This window comes from Cyprinus carpio, chromosome A3, assembly GCF_018340385.1.
Source record: "Cyprinus carpio isolate SPL01 chromosome A3, ASM1834038v1, whole genome shotgun sequence".
NCBI lineage: Eukaryota > Metazoa > Chordata > Actinopteri > Cypriniformes > Cyprinidae > Cyprinus > Cyprinus carpio.
The window spans coordinates 17,499,597-17,520,325 of NC_056574.1; the positions used below are offsets into that span (position 1 = coordinate 17,499,597).

General features: G+C 37.6%; 1 protein-coding gene across 6 annotated transcripts in view; it reads left to right on the forward strand.

The window, feature by feature from the left end:
- LOC109087162 (protein sidekick-1-like) overlaps window positions 1-20,729 on the forward strand; it is a 290,401-nt gene that overhangs the window by 164,596 nt on the left and 105,076 nt on the right. For all 6 annotated transcript variants that reach the window (XM_042721155.1, XM_042721162.1, XM_042721169.1 and 3 more), the window contains one exon: window positions 8-141. In XM_042721155.1, coding sequence (XP_042577089.1) covers window positions 8-141 — 134 coding nt within the window. The remainder of the gene's footprint in view (window positions 1-7; window positions 142-20,729) is intronic.

The following is a 20,729-nucleotide window of genomic DNA, read 5'->3' on the forward strand; positions in this document are numbered from 1 at the left end:
TCCACAGAGCCATAACATTGGAGAACCAGCTAGTGGTGCTTGCCACAGCCGCGGCGGACGCTGGAAGATACTATGTCCAAGCTGTGAATGAGAAGAATGGAGAAAACAAGACAAGCCCATCCATTTACCTGAATGTGGCAGGTAAGTTGAGGGGGGGGACGAATCTCACTAGATCATTTCTATTACCCTGCAGCTAATGTCACATGGGCAGCCACTGATGCAGCCCAGACAGAACTATCGACCAGACGTGGGAGTTATGGCCTTCAGTTTGCCTGCTCCCTCTTTTGTTTTTGCCCACGTGTTGTAGGCGCAGTTTAACACACTCGCTTCAGAAGCGCCTGCAGGCTGGCATGCAGATACGAGGCACCTGTAATTTCCCCTCCCTCAGGGGGCCGTTTAATGCAGAGCATTCATCAGAGAGGATGGGCATCCGTGGAATGACACACAGAATCTGTTTGTTCCAGTGACACACTTGGATCTGCTAGCTGAACATTGTTTGGTTGCTGTTGTCGTAGCTGGTTTGGCAGGTGCTAATGAGCGTGGCTGGCTTTCACAATACTAATGTGCATGTGCCATTCATGCATACACAGCCAGTGGTGATTTGTCAGAAGAGGCAGAAATGGCTGAGCCTTCTCAAAAATGTGTTCACTATGAAAGTTAGAACTTATTTGATCAAATCAATTGTTGTCTTATTCAATTTACCTACTAGTGTGCATAACTCTTATCCATGTAATGTTAAAAAATTACTAACAGCATATAGGCTCCCCTCGTCAGTTCAGACCTGTAGAAATGGATGTTCCACTGGCATAGTGTCGTTTGCTTCTATCCAAAATATGGCCTAAAAGGTGAAAGGGAGTAGAAATTAAATTAGCCTGCAGCAGAAATAACCAGTCATTATCCGAGTACCCTTTCAAGCCAATTAGCTCTTCACTATTGCTTTAGTGCATCATCAAGCCTGCTTGTGGTTAATGCAACAGGGGATATGGAGACTAAAATAGAGACTTCTAATTTGAAGCAAAAGTGGAGATGAAATGCAAATTATTAAAGGATCTTAACCAAATGACTGACGAAAAGGCCATAAATGTTTCATAATAAGGGAGCAGAGTCCATTCATTTACAAATGTTTATATGATCAGATATTATTATACAAATTACATTAATATTATCAAAAGTTTAAGGTCAGTAAAATTGTTTAAAAGCTTTTGAAAGAAGTCTTTCACGCTTGCCAAAGCTGCATTTATTTGATTAAAAATGCAGTAAAAACACTAAAAATGCGAAATATTAATACAATTTAAAATAACTTTTTTTTTCACTTAAAGGGGACATCGGATGCAAAATTGCATATACAGTAAATGTGTCTTAGCAGTGTGTGGAAACAACCACCCTAGAATGATAAAAATCCATTCACTCCAATACTAAGCAGTCTCAAGTATCAAGCCATGGCCATGCCCACAACCGGTGACAGACTGTCACGTATTAGCATATCTCCACCCTCAGCCAGTCTTAAGTTGTCATTTTCTCTGTGCTCGAGCAGCTGTAGCGACAACAATGTCTTGTAAGCAATGCAAGTGTTTTGTAGTTGGATGTAAATATTAATATAAGATTCTACATTTTCTCCAGACATCAGAGCCACTGAGGATGCAGTGGATTAGTTTTGTTTGTGATGGTAAATATTGCACCACAGAATACACAAAAAACAGAAGAGAGGGGTGGAGTGAGCAGAGCTCATTGTCATTTAAAGAGACATGCATCGAAATGGCTCGCTGTGAACAGAGCTGTTTTTGACAGTTAAAAGGGTGCCGTTTTACATGACTATTGAGGAATTTTAACCTAAGTATGTTACAGACATTTCATGAAGACACTAAAGAATCATACCAACTTGTGGAAAATCTGATCTGATGTCCCCTTTAAATATTTTTTTAAATGTATTTGTGTATATTTTGTGCGACGCAAAACCGAATTTTCAGCATCATTGGTCAGTCTTCAGTGTCACATAATCCTTCAGAAATCATTGTAATTTGCTGATTTGCTGCTCAAGAAATGTTTCTCATAATTTTCACTTTGAAAACAGTTGTGCTGCTTAATATTTTTGTGGAAACTGAAATTTTAATATCAACAATTTATTAGTTATTGGCCACAACATAAAATAATTAGCTTAATGGTAACATCCAGAATAACTGTAATACAATCTTGGCAGTGGCTGTGGGTTACGTCATTGACCTCTGGGAAATGGTAGTGAGCTAGAATTGGATGTGAGATGAAGGAACATGGAACTAGCATTATTTTTTTCAGTACCAGATGAAACCAACTTGACGATTTAAAGAGTATAAATGATCAGAAGCCTGGAGGCCGCTAATAAAAAAAAAAGAGACCATTGCTGAGCTGCTACGCCAACTGCAGAGTTAATAATTCAAATGAATTATGAGATTTAATATCCTGATGAATGGAGTGCATTTAAACTAGCCTTCAATAAAAGGCTTTAACGTGGTTCTCTCTTCATTTGCTTTTTAACAGCCTCAGTTTTCAGATTATCACGTCAGATGATTGGCGTCAAATTTGTGAATGCAGTACAGATAACGTACAATTGTGTTCATCGTAATGAGTGTGTATCAGCGTGTATAGCTTTGTCTGAACCAGTGATTTGATAGGTTGCAGTGATACTTTTTTTAGGGGCGCTGTTGAAATTTAGCAGATAATTAATTTCCCCATTGAAGTGTTAATTCCCCTGATATTTGGGAAACAATAGTGTTGAGCCCAGATGAAGGGATCTATCATCATCGTGTCTGAGCTGTGACATTTATGCCCAAAGTCTCATTCTACTTTTCCCGTTCTCAGGAAGTAAACAGCAAAATAAAGAGTATCCGGTGGGAGGCAGCCCCCCTGAAACCCTTTTTAGTTACACTTGCAGATGGCAGATGAAAGCTTCTGCTGCCCTTAATGTGCATTAAGTACAATTCTTTTGTCAAGACTGCCCTTGTGGCGTTTCCTGCGTTTCAGAAATTAGCCAGCATTCACCCCAGAGCTGCAAGAAAAGTGCTATGAAAGAAGTGGAAAAAAATTACCTCTGAAGATCCATGACCTTGGTCTTATTGTAATTAGCTGTGCTAGCTTGCTTGGGCAAGTGTCAAATCTCTAAACCTCCATATGAGCATACAGAAAGTTTGAGATTTGAACATACCCCTAACCCTAAGTATTAAATGTAGTATGTGCAGTATCATTTATGCTACATTCATGACCTCAAACCTTGCTGCTTATTGAGGGAGAGATGTGCTATTACTTTTTTAAATTATTGTACGTGCGATTTTTGCCTTGTAGACAATAAAATGGGTAAAGAAATCCAATGGATTTGTATTTAAAGATAGACCTGAGCCATAGATTTAGGGGCCAGAGGTGGATTTTTTTAAGACTAAAGGCTCATTCACACCTAGAACAATAACTAGCATCCACACCAACGCATGATAATGTTCTGTTTATTAAAAACATGAACTGCAGTTTTGTCCTATACCCCTGCTCAATCTGGATTCTGATTGGCTGTCAATGATTTTATCATTCAACAGCTGGAAAAAATGTTCTGAAAATGGTATGTTTTTATTATAGTTGTGGTGTGGAGTGTGCTATTCTCTACACCAAGAACGATAACTATTATCGCCCACACCAATAGTAGTTTTTTCTGCAGTAAATTCTAAAGGTAATTGCAACGTTCCTTGTTCCTCTATGTTGTTAATGTTATAACCGTAGTGTGCATGTCTCTATCATCTTAAAATAAGAAAGATCATTAAGACTTTGTTATAGTTATTGTTCTTGGTGTGAATGGGCCTGTTAAGCCAGTAAGCAAACACCCCTAGCAATCACATGACCACACACTGGAACCCACACAACATCCTAGCATCTTGGTGGCTAGATCGAGAGTTCGTTCCTTACTTTATTGATTCATTTTTTATTCAGAAGCATTTTTTCTAGCCTGTTTTCTTTTTCTTGCTTAAAGGAGATCATCCATCTAATCATAAATGAATTATCGTGCATCACAATAAAAAGCTTTTTGACCTAGATTCCTTTTGGTGGCGTCTCCATCAGGCTCCATGCTGTCGCTCACACCTGGCTTTAGAAAGGTCAGCCTGGTGGAATAAGCCACATTGGAGCATGTGATCAAGGCTGATTAACTGATAACACTCAAGAGAGCATGTTGTTCCAGTTCAGTCACAAAAGTGGGATGTGATTTCAATGCGACGATGTAAAGGATCACCTCAAGAGTTGCGATTTCAACAGAGGCTTTTTAAGGAGATTATGTTGCTTTCGTAAGTGTGATTCTTCTCAAATTATTCTCCATCAATCCATGAAGATTCTTCAACTAGTGAATCATATCAGAAAATATTTCAGTAAGGCTTGTATTCAGAATCTTTGAGAATCGTTTTGGAATTGCATTGTGACTACTTAAAGTGAATTCAATCTTGAGGGGCCTAACGATTCTTACACCTGCCCTTTAGTAGAGGCTGAATTTATTGGACGGCATTGTCTTATAATCGTGTGGATGTGGTTCCTCTGATACAGATGATTTATCTGAATGCAGTCTACCTGTCGTTCTCCCTGGCAAAGACAGCATTTTAACTCTCACAGCAGCTTGATTTATTCGAAAGGAAATAGGCTTAGACTAACCAGCTCAGTCATTATTTGCCGTTACTAATGATCTCATTTGGAGTCAACCGTGTGCTTGGTTCTGTTTCATTTCTCCTGGCTGAAATAATAATCTACCATTTTAAAACAAAGCTGGCACTTCTGCAGAGATGTGTACATTGTGTGATGTATCATAATGTGGTTAAATGAAAATAAGTCTCACAACCGAGATGCATTTCTACAGGTGGCTTTCCAGGCTTGCTTTCATAGAACTTGGCAAACTTGTGCTGTGCATTCATAAAATGGCATGACACAGTAGGCACTAGACAGCAACATTATGCTGAGGCATCATCACATGAATACTTATATGTACTTTTGTGTTTACCAGTAAAAAAATATTGTAGCATCCTTAAAAAAAGATTACGTATATGTGACAATATATAGGACTGTTTAATTTGTATTTATTTATTTTTATTTAAGGAAATTTTTATCCATAAAATAATTCTGAAAATCACAATTTTCACAAAAATATGAAGCAGCACAACTGTTTTCAACATCGATAATAATAAGAAATGTTTCTTCAGTACCAAATCAGCATATCAGAATGATTTCTACCGATTGTGAGACCGAAGACTGGAGTAATGATGCTGAAAATTCAGCTTTGCATCACATATATTAAAGGGCCCCATTATGCCCCTTTTTATAAGATGTAATATAAGTTTCAGGTGACCCCAGAATCTGTCAGAATCTGTGAACTTTCAGCTCAAAATACCCCACAGAAAATGCCCATTTTAAAGTGTTACTCCACCCCAAAACCCCATTAATTTTGATTTGACTAAATTTTCATTTTGGGGTGGAGTATCCCTTTAAGTGGAAGCAGAAACACACTGTTTACGTGCATGTATCTTTAAATGCAAATGAGCTTCTGCTCTTTGCCCCCTTTTCAACAATAGGGCTGTGCCTTTACAGCTCCTACTTCAAATACTCTGCCCAAAAACATCTGTTTGGTTTTGATTATCATGTCTGTCTTGCTGAAACCATGCATTTTAAAGCCATATCAGTTTAAATTTCTGATATAGGGTTTTCTGAGCATGCACATCCGAAGCACGCACACAGAAAGCAGCCGTCACACGGCATTTGTGGCTAACCACTGTTTAAGATATAGATATAGGCTATGCAATGAACACTGATCGAATGCGTTATTCTCTACATTTCATTTCGACTTTTTTTCTCGAAACACAACGACTTTATTCTCGATATTTCATGAGTTTATTCTCAAGATTGTATTTCGACTTTTTTTCTCGAAATTTAACGAGTTTAATCTCGAAACACAACGACTTTATTCTCGATATTTCATGAGTTTATTCTCAAGATTGTATTTCAACTTTTTTTCTCGAAATTTAACGAGTTAAATCTCGCAATATAATGACTTTAATCTCGAGATGGTTTTATTTTTTTATTATTGCTTGGCCCTAATCCTCTTCCGTAGAAAACAGTTATTTAAAATTGTAATGATTTTTTACAGTATTATTGTTTTTACTATATTTTTCATGCAATAAATGTATTTGCAAATTGTGTAAGAAAAATCATCTTGTTTTTGTTTTGTATTAAATTTAAGTAGATTTTTTTTTTCAGATCTCTCTGAAAACATTCTTTTGTCATTTAGATTCTCAATTTTATGTAGATTATTTTGAAGATGTTACGACATTTGTACTGGAAAACAACACAAAAATAGTGAGTAAGAAAATGATTAAATCTTTAAAATGGCAAAACAAACTGAAATTAGGAATATACTTTTGTTCAATACAGAACATAATAAATGAAAATAGCTTTTGTAAAGTTTTCCCTGTAATTTGTGTGTGATAAGTGTCTTTGTGCTAATTAGAGTCTTTTCTTAGGTCAGCAACATGCCAACATCAACCTCTTCTGCACATGCAGAGCTCTGTTTTTGTGCCTAACATCACTCTGCTTAAGTCTACACTCTTCCTACGTAGAACATCTCACATCAGTCACTTATGAGGGTTCATGATGTTTAGGATGCTGCTGTTGACGGCAGCTGTTTATGTAGGCAGTGAACAGCAGGCGAGCTCATAGTGTGGAGATTAACACCAACACAGGAAGCTGGGGTGGGTTTATATTTTCTAAATTATATATCTTTTCTTCTCTTTTCTTATGGATTTAATTTTGAGAGTGGAGATGCTTTGCTTTCTGACTTCAACAGTGCTGCACTGTTATGTGAGCTGATATTAAATTCATGTTGGACACAGGGAATGTGGATGTAGTGGTCTGCCCAGGTATCCCATGGGTACCTGAAAATGCCTTGCATGGAAATCTGTGTTTCTAAGCCCAGCTGCCTTTCATCATCTGGATTTGTGACAATAAGATAAAGGTTTTATGAAGGGAAAATCAATCACGGTTTCGTTCTCAAAATTCCTGTTTGTGCACAAACATAATTAAAGCTGTAGTTTAGCTGTCTTTTGCATCATTAAATCAGTCCCCATCAAGATATGCTAGTCTAGTTTACAGTAGATGATCAGTTAGAGAAATAGAAGATTGAAATCGCAGAATAAGGATGTGTGGTTGATAACAGACATGTGACCATTAAAAATTTATATAGAGGGTGTGTCCATGTGTTTTTGTATTATGCCCCCCTCACAGACCACATGAGGGTTTAATATGCTTTCTTCTGCCTTTTAAATTAAAGCCTCATTTATTAAAAACTGGACTCAGTGGCAATGCTCTGTAAACATACTACAATCTATATGTCTGTCTGTCTGTCTGCATGTCTATCTATCTATCTGTTTGTCTAACTGTCTGTCTGCATGTCTGTCTGTCTGTCTGTCTGTCTGTCTGTCTGCATGTCTATCTATCTATCTGTTTGTCTAACTGTCTGTCTGCATGTCTGTCTGCATGTCTGTCTGCATGTCTGTCTGTCTGTCTGTCTGTCTGCCTGCCTGTCTTTTTGTCTAACTGTCTGTCTGCATGTCTATATATCTATCTATCTGTTTGTCTGTCTGTCTGTCTGTCTATCTATTTATCATTTGTTCTATTTTCTGTCTGTAGGGTCTATGAAATTTTAAGGTCTTTTAAACCTTACTTCAAAACTTTTGAAGAAGGCTTTGTATTAAAAAAATATATATATGAATTATTAATTTTAGTTCATTTTAGTTCTGCTTTCTTACATTTTGGAATTTGGAATTGTAGTTTTGCATATTGTTTGCTACCTCAATTCAAATTTCAAAATTGAATTGGGATTTAGTTATGAATTCATTCAATTCTGAATGATACACGACCCTGCTATGAATAATGTGCATAATATACACCTTTTCAGTGTTCATCAAATACGTAATATACCGGGTAATGCATCCCACATTGCAGTGCATTCAACTTTATCTTCCATTTACAGTGTGATGAATGAACTGGACGTAATATCCATGATTTATTATTTGAATGGACTACCAATAGTTTATTTTCTTTTCTTTTCCTAAAGTTGCCCCTGATGTAAAATAACAGGTCACCCGTGAGCCTAAAATAGCAGCTCTGTAAAAGTGCTCCCTTCAGGCCAGCGGAATATAATAACAATTCTATGATGTTTTGAATGAGCAGCTACCGTTGCTGCAGGGATAAGTTTATGCCAAGCTCAGTCAGAACTATGTGATAAACACTTCCACCTGCAGCCATCATTTGCAAGTCAGGTTCCTGTGCAGATCTCACCCTGAGAGCGAGCTGAGGCTTTGGGTGAATGCTAACTGAAGAATCGACGCATGTCGATGCGACTCAGAGTTCGACAGGAACAGCAGGACCATCAGGGGAGGGCATGGGATTGAACCCCAGCATGTGGAATATTCAGAGAATGGCATCGTTAAGATTTAATGAACACCTCCATAAATTTTTATCATACCCTTCCTGCTGGCAGATTACATTCAAACAAAAGCTGCTTTCCTGTGCCGTAAGCTGACCCAAGAGACTAAATATGATTAAAGCTGCGCCTCCTTCCCCATGTTGTTTACCTTTATTTGTTTGTTTATTTATTTATTTATTTTTTGGACTTATTGTTATTATCACCTTCCTCCCACCAGTATATCCTCTCCACACCCCTCCCACTCCACTTCCACCATCTGATTTCCTTGAGGAGTTTCAAATTAGCTCCGCCGCTCTGATGAGGGTTTCATCCCTGACACTCAGCACCTTGCTTAATTGGCTATATCTTAAACAAATAGGTCCCCCGAGAGATCATGTTTAGTTTGTAATATCTTAGATTTGATAGCTTGTCACCTGTAATTTGAGCCGAGATTGATAGGAGGCGACAGTGGCCGATTTGAGGCGCTCTGATGGACCGTCTGCTGGAGAAATCTGCCATTTCTCCTCATTAGCGTCTGAAAGACACACCGGGAATTGGTGCTCACAACAACTCTTGATGGAGGACTAATAAGATGCCTGTCAGCTTTTTTGATAGTAAATGTTTATAGGTGCAGCGGCATTTAACTGTTTAAGATGATAACACACTCGATTAGTCAAATCACAACCATCTTATCTGTCAAACGCTGGTCTCTCTTCGTGTTCTTGACTAGATTTGCCCAATGTCATTGTTATTTTTGATAGTTTGCCTGAAATAATGGAAGATGAAAAATCAATAGTGAAGAATGCATTTGAAATGCCCCACAGGGCACAGCCTCGATTTCCTCTTCGACTACAGCACCGTATGGACTTAATGTGCTACCAAAAAATTAATAGGCTCACTACTTAAAGTTGGAGAGAGTACAACAATATCAGCATCCTAAACATAGCCTTTGCTAATAGCATTTTCAGCAAGCCAGATGTATCTTTATGGGATGGACATTAGAGTGATTTTAATGATGATGTACTGTAGGAATTAAAGGGATAGATCACCCCAAAACTAAAATACTATCATCATTTACTCACCCTCATGTCTTTACAAAGCATATGATTTTTTTAAAACATAATCATATCATTTAAATCTACCGGTATATTGTTGTTTAGCTCTGAGTAACAGTACAGTAAAAAACAAAAAACAAATACTTATTGTTTTGATAACTTGTCATTAAAAAAAACAAATAAATAAATGTTGGAATAAAAAAAAAAGAAACAAAGCTTTAATTTAATTGTTTTTATTTTATTTTTATTATTAATTTTTTTTTTTTTTTTTTGGCGGTCCCCTTTACATTGGATTGGGGCACTAGTGTTGAGTGAACATTGGTTGTATGCTATAATGACATATAGTGCATGGGTATAAAAAGTGAACTATGTAGGTTTTATAGGTATATAGTTTTATGTATAGGTATATCGTTTCTTGGAATCAGACAACACTTTAAAATGGCAAAAAGGGATTTTCATGCACAACTTCACTCATCTTATATTTAAAGTGCCCCTACTGTGCCATTTTTAAGGTTCCTAATATTGTTTTGGGAGTCTCCTACAAAAGGTTTACATGCATGTAAGGTCAAAAAACACTTTTGTTTTCTCAAAATATGCCTTTAATATCACTTCATTTTCCAACGATTCCCAAACGATTCATTCAAAGCAGTTCTAAGATTCAGTCTCTCTAAACCCCTCCTTCCCGTGAACCTGCTCTACTCTGATTGGTCAAATGGCCTAATCTGTTGTGATTGGTCTACCGCGTACAGCACATGTCAGAAAAAATATGCCCATTGCCATAGTATTATGAACGCTTGATAGAAAATATAAACATCTTTTTTTTATCATACATATAGGTTGTGATTCAGTGGAGCCAACTGATCCAAATACACTGGCTACTGAGTTATCTTTCAAGAGCAAGCATTTTGTGAATCCCGCATTGAGCTCCCCGAGATTAGAGAAGCAGTCGTCAGTAAATTGACGGGAACACAAAAAAGATTGGGGTTGTACTGCTGTAGTACATACATACTACATGCGTACATACGTAGTACATACGTACATACTATACATTTCATCCACTGATTCTTTGAAGCCTCATCACCTAATCAGAGTCGATTCTTTCTTTTGGGAGACACTAACTTTATTTATTGTGCACTTTCGGCTTTACAGCTACATTACACACTGCATGAAAGGCAGTATTCGAAAATGGCATAATAGGGCCACTTTAATGTACCTTGAGATGATGACAATACAAGATACATTCCTGCAGAACCACGTGTCTCAAAAATAACCAAAAATCTTAGTTTAACATTTTGTACTACTTTGTAATGAATTTGTCACAATATTTGCAATATTGTATTTCTAATTAAAAGAGTTATTTAACATTTTCTCATCAGAGGCATGCACTTTTTTCATTCAAGATCTTTTTATTCTCTTTCTTTTATTTATTCTTAACTAAATTTTATAGTTGCATTGATTAATGAATAGCTTTCCAACCATGTAGTTTCAGTAATTACCAGTTGGTAAACCATTCTACTGTTTTGTAATTGCACCATTATTAGCAACCACAGTGTTGTGTCTCTTAGTTTTAGGCCCCAGGAACAGACTGAAGTTTTGTTTAACAGCAAGACGTAGTCATAGACATGCATTGCTGAAATATAATTGTGTTTTTAAATGAGACTTAAAGTCACAAGCGGATATGCACAGCAGCTGCATGCTCATGAGTGCGTGCATTTGATTGCAGTCCAACCCAATGCACCCTATGTGTCACTGGCAGGAATAATACTAATAATAATAATACTAATAAAAGCCTCATTCACTGACCCTTTCTCTTCCTGCATACAAATAGGAATGAGAGTAAACAGGTTTATATCAACAGCTACATATCTTTTGACAAGCCATGGCCAAAAATTCAGATACCGAGCAACTTTTTGTCTGCCAACATTGAAAATATCAGGTGTATTTTGAGAAATAAGTAAAGGAGGTACCATTTCTAAATATGAGACATTCCTGCCATTTTAGCTAGCAGGTCTGTCCTCGGGTATCAACGTGACAGAATGTGTTTTGGGTAGTATTTATGCTACCACAGCTTTATGGTCAGTGTGAGTTAGTCTAGTCACTCTCTTGTCAGCTTGTCAGTCACATTCGTGATAGTATCGCTGGCGGTGGAAGTAGGTCATGGAAGTACAGTGGTTACGTCTGTTTACAGGAAAGTCTGCGTGTTTTGTTTCCTGCACCGCAACAAACACTGAATGTAAATGAGCGTGTTCATGGCGGGCCGATGCTTCTGAGATATCTCCTTTATGAAACTCCAGCGTGGCGCGATTGTGATGTAAAAATAAACAGCCATCTTTTTTTTATGCGAATCACACTGTTCAGGGGCCTCTCCCGGCTTTCATTGTAGCAGTGCAGAGCCTCAAAGTGTCGCTGCAATCATTTTTGTATATCCAAAGTAGCATTCTATTTCATGGATTGCAAACAGATGGCAGAGGCATTGAAGTGAAGTGTTTGCATATGCAAAGAGCATCATTCCAACATCAGACTGGAACAGAGAGGAATATATACCTGGATATGCCTCCCCTCCGTGTGTATGTATATATATATATATATATATATATATATATATATATATATATATATATATATATATATATATATATATATATATATATAGGAGCGTGTGTGTTGTGTTGAAGTCAGGCAGCATTCAGAAGGCTTATTCTGTGTCTAAAAGACGTGCCTGGAAGCGATGATGACAAACTTTCATACTCAAAAAAAAAAAAAAAAATCAGTAATGCGGTTCCCCAGTAATAACATTTTTAGTGCCGTCTAACCTCTTTATGCCAGCATTTTCAAGAAGTCTGCCTCGGCCATAGAGAGGAGACAATGCCTGATGAACACAATCTCATTTCATTGTGGATATATTATTTGAGTTGTGATTGTACTATAAAATCCTAGAAATCTGGCCAGCGTTTTTAACAGATAGTTAACCCCAAAGTGGGAATTCTGTAATTATTTCAGGGCTTAATGCTAAGGATTTTTCTACTGGCCCGGTTGGCCCAGTGGTTCAATTTTTACTTGCCCTGCTGATATTATCACTGGCCCTGCCTGAGACATGGCTCTATATGTGTGCGCTGTTCACACAGAACACAATGAATGGAGTTGTCATTTGTGTCTTCTTGTGCTTGAATGCGTTAAAATCGCTTTAATGTTCAAATTGGCAAGATGTATTTGGTTTGGAACAACATGAAGGTGGGTAAATGATGACAGAATTGTCATTTTCGGTGACCTGACCCTTTAATAAAGTTTGCTGTCAAGTGGAAAAGGTGATTTTTTTTTTTTTTTTTTTTATCCTGTGTCAGAGTGCAATAACTACACACACTTACTGACTGGCCAGTGTGGCCAAAACTCCTTGGCAAACAGAGGCATCATGGGCGGTCAGAGAATCAGTCAGCAACTCCTCTCTTTTATGTTTCTATTATGTATTCTTAAGATGATGCTTATCATTCCTCATCCAGTCCGTCTATATGAATTACCTCTGAAGCAAATTGCTGAAAGCCATTTTGCAATGCTGTCTGCACAATGGATGTTAATGCTGTGACTATAAAGGAGCACTTACCGAAATGCTGTTGGCATTTGCCATTGGATTTCAACCCAAGGCCAAAGGAATCATAAAAATCTATGCAGAGGGTATCTACAGCCGCTGATGACTCTGAGTTCCTGGAATGACTGCTGGATTGGACTAGCATTTTGTGACGGCTCAAATATGCTAATGGAGGTGGGTCATTTTACACACATTTGTAGAGCATGGAGCGTTTAGACTGTTGTAATATTAGTGCAGACCGAGGCTGCACAGCGCCATCAGTGCAGTTAAAGCATAATTAACTTCAGCGTGAGAATGAGGGTGTTCGCTTGCTCATTTAAAAGACATAGAGGGCATTTGGGCAGATTACAACAACGCTGTCATGCCCTTCATGCTAAGAATGATTTATGTTTGAGGAAAACTCATTCTTATATAAAAAGAGGGTTATAGGGGAATTGCAAAGATAATTAAAACCAGTCTTGGAGTCATTTAGAGGAAATTTTACTTTGATGTATGTATAGCATGGTGTTGTTTGATGACCATACTCATCTACACGGTGCCAGGGAAGCTACTTTAAAAAGTTTAAAGGGATAGTTCACCCCAAAATGAGAATTCTGTCATTGATTACTCACTCTCATGTCCTTCTAAACCCATAAGGCATTAATTCATCTTCTAAACAAAATTGAAAGTATTTTCAGTTAAACCATTTTTGTCCCTCCATTAAAAGTCCATTACACCAAAACTTGATGCAGTTTATAAAGAGAACATAAAAGAAATCCATATGAATCAAGCAGTCTAATCCCAGTCATCTGAAGAAACCTGATCACTTTACTGTATATGACTAACAGACTTAATTTAGGTTGTATTTATATATAAACATTGATCAAAGCACATACGTAGAGCACATCAGAAATAAGAAACAGAAGCTCAGCTGTACTTGCTTGACATGAGAACAAACCTCATTGGTTCTTGAGCACTAAGCAAGCATGTTTTAGGATTGAGGAATTTTTTTGGAAGTTGTGGAGGGATGGACTTTTAATGGAGGGACATAAATCTCTCAGGTTTCATTAAAAATATCTTCATTTGTTTGAAATCAGTCATTACTTTTGCAGTTCTGTTTGATGCCACTTATGGAACAGAAATGACACATTACCTTTAAGTGAGTGAAAAAGTGAAGTGATGTGTGGCCAAATATGGTCTGCATTTGACCCATCCAAGTGCACACACACACACCGTGAACACACACCTGGAGCAGTGGGCAGCCATATTGCTGCAGCGCCCAGAGAGCAGTTGGGGGTTTGGTGCCTTGCTGAAGGGTCTCACCTCAGTCGTGGTATTGAGGGTGGAAGAGAGTGCTGTACATTCACTCCCTCCACCAACAATTGAGACTCGAACCCGCAACCTTCGGGTTATAAGTCAGACTCTCTAACCATTAGGCCACGACTAAGTAGTAAAACTACAGTTCAACTTACCACAGTATACTAAAACAACTATTTCTGAGTTATATGTAGGGCTGCACGATTAATCACATGCCATTGTCATGCACATCTTGTCAGTAAAGCCAGTTCTGTAATAAGTAGTAAATCTTCATCATGTGCTTTCAGATGGGGCAGCATTTACTACACAGAGCCAAATCACGTTCATAATCTTAGACCATTTAATCGCGCGATAATGAAATCGAAGAAATCGTTCTGCGATCATGAAAGCTGTTTGCATAGCTTCTCAGTGAACTACAGCTGTGTAGTAAATTCTGCTCCATCTGAAAATTCACGTGAAATACCACATTAAATAGCATGTTTTTACTCCAAACTCACTTCATAACGTCAGTCAAGTGTTTGAAGTAAATCCTTCTGTGAGATAATGTGGCTTCTTACACAGAATAAGGCACCCAACATATTTCATAGTATTCTAAGCAGTGATAAAGGTTATGTCGATTAGCATTGCATTATTATATTCTTTATTATAATAAACATTATAATAAGACAAACTCAGATAAACCATATATTGTTGTAGTCGTGTGTTTATTAGTCATGTTGAATCAATGAAAGCAGTTAAATTGTCTGTTTATTCAGTAACTGCTATAGGGATTTCTTCTGCTGGGCATATTTGGAGTTTCCGCGTGAGAGCTTGTTAGTTGGGAAGTTACACTGTCTTAAAAACTGAACCTGTACAATGTTAGTTACTTTTTTATCTCTGCATTTGCAATGGTATTCAAACTTTAGCACATATTCTAAAGTCCAAAAAATGTGAATGCAGTGATGCTTTTTGTTAGTGCCACTTTTAAAAGGATCCTCTGCATAGGTGCTATATCTGACTTTTAAAATCTATTTTACATTTAAATAGTTTTAAAAGTATAGTAGTATTTTTCTGACAAACAGCAGTCCCTCTTTTTTAATTTACCTGCAGGGAACTGGGAATTGCTTTGAAGAGAAAGCAAAGAGAAACTCATTTTCCCTGACTTTCATTTTCCTGTGCAGTCATAAAATGGGACAAGAAACGATCTGCTTTCTTTTCCCCCTCTATTTCCCCTTTCTCATGTACTATACGAGCAGAAGGCGACACCAGTGTGTGTTTTGTCATCGAAGGGCCCCTCAGGGACGGTAGCCGTACAGTCAGCAGTTAGGCAGGAAGTCCACTGATGTCCAACCATTGTGTGTGTTTATGCACAAGTGGGCTGTGAATGTAACAGGCAGCCTTCATCATTGCTAAACCTCAGACCATACTCTTCCTGAGCCTGACTGCAGAGTGCTAATCTCCCGCTGTGTCTCAAGGGAAGAGCCCTTGACTGCCGGATCATTAACCTCTCTCATAGAGCAAGCATGCTCATGTCCTGGCTGGGAAGAAATTCCCCCTCACAGCAGTAGCTCAGGAAAGAGCAGTAGTCTGGACTCAGATCTGCCTACCGCTTCTCTCACCAATAGTGTATTATAGAAGGAACAGTGCCACAGAATATTATTAGTCAGCATGATTTTTATATAAGAGACATTGTTATAAGAAGATTTCTATTTCAAGTTCTGATCTTTTGAACTGTCTATTCATATGTTTTAAGCAGCCCAACTGTTTTTCACTGATGATAATAAAAGTTTCTTGAGCAGCAACTCAGCATATTAGACTAATTTCTGAATGATCATGTGACACTGAAGACTGGAGTAATGATGCTGAAAATTCAGCTTTGCCATCACAGGAATAAATTACATTTTAAAATATATCCAAATAGAAAACAGATATTTTAAATTGTAATAACATTTCACTTTTTACAGTGTTTACTGTATTTTTGATCAAATAAATGCAGCTTACTTAGCACCTTCTTTCAAAAGCATTAAAAATGCAGACACCAGTCTTTTGAGCTGTTTAGTGCTGTCAATCAATTAAAAAAAAATGAATTAATCACAATTTTTTTCTGTAATTAAATGTAATAAATCACACTTAAAGGGGACATCAGATGCAAAATTCACTTTTACATGGTGTATGCATATAAATTTGTCTTAGCTGCGTTGAAACAACAACTCTATAATGATACAAATCCATTCACTCTGTTTTTCAAACCTAAACAATCTCAATAATCGAGCTGTTTTGATTTTCTGAGCAATATGATGTCATACTGATCAAGCCCCACCCACAACCACTGATGGACTGTCCCATATTGGCATATCTCCGCCCTTAGCCAGTTGTATGCTGTCTGTCATTTTCTCCACGCTCATGCAGCTGTAGCAAAAACATCTTGTAAGCAATGCAGGTGTTTTGTAGTTGGATGTAAAAGTGAACATAAGAGTCTTCATTTTTTCCTGACATCAGAGCAACTGAGGACGCAGTGGATTAGTTTTGTTTTTGATAGTAACTAATGCACCACAGAATACACAAAAAATGTAAGAGAGAGGTGGGGTGAGCAGAGCTCATTGTCATTTAAAGATACATGCATCGAAACGGCTTGCTGTGAACAGAGCTGTTCTTAACAAAGTTAAAAGGGTGCCGTTTTACATGACTATTGAGGAATTTTAACCTAAGTATGTTACAGACACTGCATGAAGACCCTAAAGAATCATACCAACTTGTGGAAAATGGGCATCTGATTTCCCCTTTAACAATAAAATTTCATTTAAATATTTAAATGATCATAGTTAAATGGCACCTTTTTTAGTAAGTACTATGAATGAAGGCAAGTATCACCAACACCAATTCTGATACTGATTTTTTGCTTCTTCTTGGGATAAAATTAGTAAATATAGCCATTCAACATTACAGTAAAATTTGTGCCGTCATCTTTAACGTTTACTAGGCCTAAACTGTTACAAAACATAAAACAAAAAATTATGACTTTCCATTTATGTGAACTTAAAACAGTCTTCACATGAACCCATTATAATAAATGTCACATTTAGCTGTGGTTTTAATGTAGTGCGTTGTATATAGTGTATATATTGTAATGTTTCTGTCTCTGTCAGTTCTGCGTTAATTATTTTTAACATGTTAAACTGAAAATCACAGAACTTAACATGTTATTTTTCACATTATTATATTATATAATAGAATTATATTATTTTGTATTTGTAATAAGAAAATTACATGCTGCAGATTTAATAAGTGTCTATTTTGAAGAGAATGCACCCTGTCCTTTACAATCTAGATAATGTCAGTCAGTTCTTTACTGCAGAATTCTATTAAGTTGGTAATGTGCTTTTGGATTTTTAGACAACTTTGAGATTTCTCCAGACAGAGATAAGACATTTCCATAGGTGAAAAGCCAGAGGTCAGGAGCCAGGGAGTATCCATTTTGTATTATTCCCCCATCCTACCGCACCTCACTCCACACTACTTGTGCAACTTAATTTCCAAGCCAGTCGACTCAAGCGCTGGCCATGTAATTTTGCTGGGAGATGGAACTCCGTAATGATCTCCCTGGTGAGGTGAGTATAGGAGGAACCTCTGACACTGGAGATTGGTGTTGAGGGAGTGTAACATTTAAGTCTGTGAGATTGCCTGCAGTACTCAGATCAGGCAACCGGCGTCTCCAACAGATCCCAAGCTCTCCCCTTTTCGGTAGTGTGGATTCAGATTCAAGATGTTTACCACTCTTATTCATTCTGGTTTTTGTAGTGTGTGGTTCTCCTTATCAGTGATGCTGCAGTCGGTCTTAGTGAGCCTTCATTTGCTTGAAGTGTCTGGAAGCACAAAGGTGAGACACTGTAAAATAATGGTTTCAAAACCTGCTTTTGTGAAACCAGTGTAATTGGGATGAAGTCGATTCTGAGCTTCAGTTCAGAATATGTTTTTAGACAGAAATAACATTGGTTATATAACCACTGTAATTTGTCTTAATCACCTTCTATTTATATTTTAGAAGAACTATAGCAACTTTATCATTAACCAAAAAAGTCTGTAAGATTTTAAGCTTGGTTAATAATGGTAAGAATGTGCAAATGCAAGTATATTCTTTGGATATATATATATTTTTTTAATTATTTAAAAAAATCTGGCGTACTTTCACTTAAGCTCAAGAGACTCTTTGGATCTTCTCAAATGGAATATGATTACTAAGTTCATGCAGCTCAAGTGCTGTTGTCATTAAAGTAATATATATATATATATTTGTAAACTTAAATTATTATTATTTATTTATTTTACTTTAAGTTATTCTGATTATATAATTGATGAATCCATTTAAGCTACATTACACATTTTCAGTAATGGCCTCAGCCTTTCGGACTCCACTGTATGTGTGATAGAATGACACATTCTATTTTTTTTTTTTTTTTTTTTTTTTTTGCTGTTGCACCTTGAAAGATGTGTAATTTATTTATGCTTATTTGAGCCACAGATGTTTGAATACCCAGTCTGGGCATAAGAGGAGTAAGATATTAATGAGATGAGGGAAAAGAAAGGGGGGAAAGGCTTTTGAGCTACAGCTGTGCGCGCTGTCGGCCCATCTGAATCATTGAAGGAGAAGTCTATTCTCTGGATGATTACTGGACAAGCATTTATTTGAAACGGCTCAGGCTGTTTTTCTAACCTGAATCTTGCACTCTGTTGTTCATACGCATCGCTGTACACTAATTAATTTGTGCAAAAGCAGTTGGTGTCCTCATTATTTCACAGACATTCTCGCACATTTTGAATTGCAAGACCCCTCTCTGGATAAATGGACAAGCACACATTAATTTGACGGGGCCAGCTGCCAATTCAAAACATTTATTCAGCAAAATCCTAAAAAGAAGACAAGGCACTTTTACTTTAACTAGCCTTTGATCAGAGCACAGAGCACTTTATCTGTGCAGGGCTTTAAACTAGTACTCTTGACCCCAATGGTGCTGTACGTTCCCACTGCAGCAGCATAATTATATCATTAATTGGAAAAAAGTGTCCTCACCTGCTTTTATTAACATGCTCAGTGACTGGGAATTATTTTACTATCCAATTAGATGCTTATTTACACCTGGCGAGTTCACTCTCTCTCGGATCAAGTGCTGTAATGAATTGAATTACTGCAGAGGCACGCCAAAAAGTCTTGTCCTGCTGCGTATGGCCGGTGTCTGCTGTGCCGCCTCAAGCCGCTCGCTCAGACCCAAGGGGTCACGGTTTGGCTGGTTAGTATTCCTTGTTACCCCTGCTGGTAGATGGCCAAACTAGGGCATATTTCTCCATTGACTTAGAACTTTTTTTAATTGGAGGGCCTAAACTGTTATTTCACCCTGCCTGCTGCACTCCTCATCACAATTCAAAACAACTGAAGGATTTAGAACTGGGCATATTTTTATGGTGCTATCAGTGAGTCAACAAATCTATCTATCTATCTATCTATCTATCTGTCTGTCTGTCTGTCTGTCTGTCTGTCTTGTCTGTCTGCCTGCCTGCCTGCCTGCCTAATGCCTTGGGGTCAAACACAGAATGTGTTTTTCCATTCCAGTGTGCTACTTTTCCATTTGGCTTTCTATGTAAACACGCGGCAGATGGACACTCAAGTCTAATATCTTTTGCAGTGTCTTGCACATGAGTGCCACATTTTTGAGACATCATGTAAAGTTAAAAGAATTTCAACTTTCACAAGCAGCACCTCTCGTCAACGTCAGTTCCAAAACAGTGGACCAATCAGAAGACCTCAGAGGTTAGGCAAGCATGGCAAGCTTTTGTTCACAGTAACAAGTTGGCATAGCAACTGTTTTCTTTGACGGCAACATGGCGGAGGAGGCAGTCATAGTGTCTGGATACCCTGAATTATATAACATTTTTTCAAGAAAGGATCACAATCTGTTTTTTTTTTATTTTTTTTTTTTTTTAAGAGCCTGATGTACTCTTATCTATTCTACTTTTTGGTTATATTCTGTTATTTCTGTTATTTAATCACATCTCAAAAGTGTGTCTAGAGACCCTTGAGTTCTGCACTGTGCTTTTTTGAAAACCATTCCTGAATGCTGCATCTGTTGTTCTTTCAAGCTTTCTATAGCCAATCTGTCTTTCTGTCTGTCTGTCATGCTATCTAATGTTCTATCTATCATTTATCTTTCTGTCTATCTGTGCAGTCGGGCCAGTTTTAGCTTTGGCATTATAGACCTCCTTGATCCTCCAGCGTGTCATGGATGTCTGCTCACTCCGCACCGCCTCTAGACACCCGGTCATGCCCCTCGTCCAGGTGAAATACCAAGCTTCTTTAAAGTTTAGGGCCAGA